The sequence below is a fragment of the Callorhinchus milii genome, unplaced genomic scaffold (assembly GCF_018977255.1).
Source record: "Callorhinchus milii isolate IMCB2004 unplaced genomic scaffold, IMCB_Cmil_1.0 Scaffold58, whole genome shotgun sequence".
Lineage (NCBI taxonomy): Eukaryota > Metazoa > Chordata > Chondrichthyes > Chimaeriformes > Callorhinchidae > Callorhinchus > Callorhinchus milii.
The window spans coordinates 100,935-104,309 of NW_024704799.1; the positions used below are offsets into that span (position 1 = coordinate 100,935).

Genomic DNA, 3,375 nt, shown 5'->3' on the forward strand with positions numbered 1-3,375 from the left:
CTCCAGCGAAAGTGTGAAGGCATTCTACGATCTCCAAATATCCTGCTTGGGAATTCATTGCCCAGGTCAAGCTTTTGACCTAAAATATATTCTTCAGCGATGTGAGCTCCGATACTGGAAGCCACAGCTGGTTTCAGAGGGCTCATACCTCACCGCGCCATTCTGTTATTCTCTCCCGCATTCACACACCTCGGTGATAGCCGGACATGGGCTCTTTCCACATTCAGCGCATTCGTATGGTCTCTCTAACAACAGTTTGTGAGGACCTTCAGGAAATGCTGGTTCCTCAGCACATGTTCAGGAGAGAAGGGGACAGACTATCGCACTGGTGTCTTAACTGAGTCAATGGTGTTGGATCAAACAGATATCTGTCCTGTTATACATCAAACTATTATTGTTATTCTATGCATTTGTCAAAGCAGCTTCTCGTACGTACTTTGAACTGTATCGACTCCTGGAAAGCTTTCCGCTGGTAAAGAACATTTTTTTTTTCTGATACGACACCGCAAAGTTATTCCCACATTCGGCATAATTATACAGTCTCTCCTGTGTGTATCTGCTGGTGAGTTTGGAGGTACTATTTCCTTGAAGAATTATTTTCACATTCAGTAGAGTTATATGGTCTGTTTCCGCTGTATGATCGCTGGTGTCTCTGGAGATAACTTGGCCTTTTAAAACTCTTTCCACATTCAACATATCTTTACGGTTTCTCTCCCGTGTGTGATTGTCGGTGTCCCTGGAGGTCTCCTGACTTTGTGAAACTCTTTCCACATTCAACATATTTGTGTAGCCTCTCCCGGGTGTGTGATCGCTGGTGTCTCTGGAGACTGTCTGCCCTTGTGAAACACTTTCCACATCCTGCACATTTATACGGTTTCTCTCCTGTGTGTGATCGCTGGTGTGTCTGGAGATTCCTGACGTTGTGAAACGCTTTCCACATTGAACACATTTATAAGGTTTCTCTCCTGTGTGTGATTTGTCGGTGTCTCTGGAGATAAGCTGACGATGTGAAATGCTTTCCACATTCTGCACATTTATACGGTTTCTCTCCTGTGTGTGATCGCTGGTGTCTGGAGATTTCGACGTTGTGAAACGCTTTCCACATTGAACACATTTATTGGTCTCTCTCCTGTGTGTGATCGATGGTGTGTCTGGAGATCCGACGTTGAAAAAATCTTTCCACACTCTGCACATTTATACGGTTCTCTCCAGTGTGTGATGATGATGTCCCTGGAGATTACTCGAGGTAAAAAACTCTTTCCACACTCAGCACATTTATATGGTCTCTCTCCAGTGTGTGATCGATGGTGTATTTTGAGAGATCCGGAAGCAATGAAACTCTTTCCACACTCAGCACATTTATACGGTCTCTCTCCAGTGTGTGATCGATGGTGTATTTTGAGCGATCCTGATGCTCTGAAACTCTTTCCACATTCTGCACATTTATATGGTTTCTCTCCTGTGTGTGATCGATGGTGAACCTGGAGATTACTCGAGGTTAAAAAACTCTTTCCACACTCAGCACATTTATATGGTCTCTCTCCAGTGTGTGATCGATGGTGAACCTGGAGATAACACGACGTTGTGAAACTCTTTCCACATTCAGCACATTTATATGGTTTCTCTCCTGTGTGTGATCGATGGTGAACCTGGAGATAAAACGTCGTTGTGAAACGATTCCACATTCAGCACATTTATACGGTTTCTCTCCTGTGTGTGATTGCTGGTGTCTCTGGAGTTCTCCGATGTTGTAAAACTCTTTCCACACTGAACACATTCATATGGCCTCTCTCCTGTGTGATACCGATAGTGTATCTGGAGATAAGCTAACGTTGCAAAACTCTTTCCACATTCTGCACATTTATATGGCCTCTCTCCTGTGTGAGATCGATGGTGTATCTGCAGACTGCCCGATCCTGTGAAGCTCTTCCCACATTCCACACATTTATACGGACGCTTTTCTCGGAGTGATTGCTGGTGTATCTTGAGGTGCCCTGAATGTATGAAATTCTCACCACATCGGGAACATTTATACAGTCTATCTCCTGAGATCGATTGCTTGTGACCCTGTAGAGATCCTGTTTGCGAGACTCGGTTTTCTTCAACATGAAATACGATAGATTCCTGACACTCTCTCTGCTGCAAAGCATCATTTGCGCTACAAGCAGTCTGCGTTGTTGATGTGTCTTTATGGAACTCGGGATGTCTTCTGTTGTGTTCCTGGAGGAACTCGGCACAACTCAACACAACGTTGGCATGAGGCCAGGGATGAGCCTCAGAATCACCTACTTTGGGTGCTGATGGGAGAAAAGAAAGATCTGGATAAGCAATATATTTGCTTTCTGTACGAATTGCTCAGGAGCAAATTTCGATTGAATCCTTGCATTTGTACAGCACCTGGTGATGTCAATGATTTACATTATTTACTGCGAACTGTACGGTCAGTAGCAGCTTACATTTATATACCGCCCTTCATGCTGGTCACTTATTGACAGTGTCAGTTTCTGATGGCAGCAACTACCCACAAACAGCCGTGAGGCGTCTCCGTGATTAGTGTAGTTGACCACGGTCTGGGACACAGGGAGATACTTATATTAATGCGGGAAATGCTTTCCATTGTAGGAGGTGCTGTGCTTCAGATGAAATGTTATAATGAGCTCCCGGCCATGTCTGTTCAGGTGGACAGTAAAGATCCCATGACATGTTTCCAAAAGAGAAGCGAGTTTCTCTGTGTTCCACCACACCATTAAAGGATCTTTACTATGTGTCTGGAGAGGCGCAGAGTGACTTTAGCTTAAAAGCTCGGGGTGTATGACAGTGCATCGCGGGGTGGTGGGCAGGATTAGGGTGCGGGGCTCTACGGAGGATGCCATTTTGACGTTTCCCGCCTGAACCAACCAATGGTCAAAATCCACTGCGTGATGTCACTTCGCGGCCTCATATTTCAAACGCACAGACTAAATCTTCAATGAGCATTTTCCTCAATCGCCTTCCTATCCCTTCTCACGGCTCTCCTTCCCATCTGTATCCCTATCGCTCCCTGAAAACCTCTTTAATCTGGACTTCATTGTCTTTCCAATTAAGAGCCGTGTTCCCAACCCCATATTGACCACCTGCACTGCTCTCTCCTCAGTCCCCATAGCCCTTCCCATCCCCCACAGCAGTGGAAAAGCTGACCATCTCTGCTGACAGCGCTTGGTTGCCGTTTCTGACCTGAGTCGCCATTCCCCAGCCCTGTCAACTGAGCTCTATTAAAACCAGGTCACCGGGGAGAGACGGCACATCTGACAGTGCGTCGCTACCCCCCACCCCCCGCTCCAGTTCTGTGCTGCAGTGTCAGCCCAGACTGTCAACTCGTTGCCCGCGATGTGGGGC

The 3,375-nt window shown here is 46.3% G+C and overlaps 1 protein-coding gene across 1 annotated transcript; it reads right to left on the minus strand.

The window, feature by feature from the left end:
• Positions 1-700: 700 nt before the first annotated feature.
• LOC121851569 (zinc finger protein 501-like) lies at positions 701-3,140 on the minus strand. The gene is given in 6 exon segments (XM_042345537.1): positions 701-914; positions 1,005-1,095; positions 1,256-1,681; positions 1,684-1,740; positions 1,743-2,297; positions 3,008-3,140. Coding segments are annotated over 6 exon segments (1,476 nt in total).
• Positions 3,141-3,375: the final 235 nt, after the last annotated feature.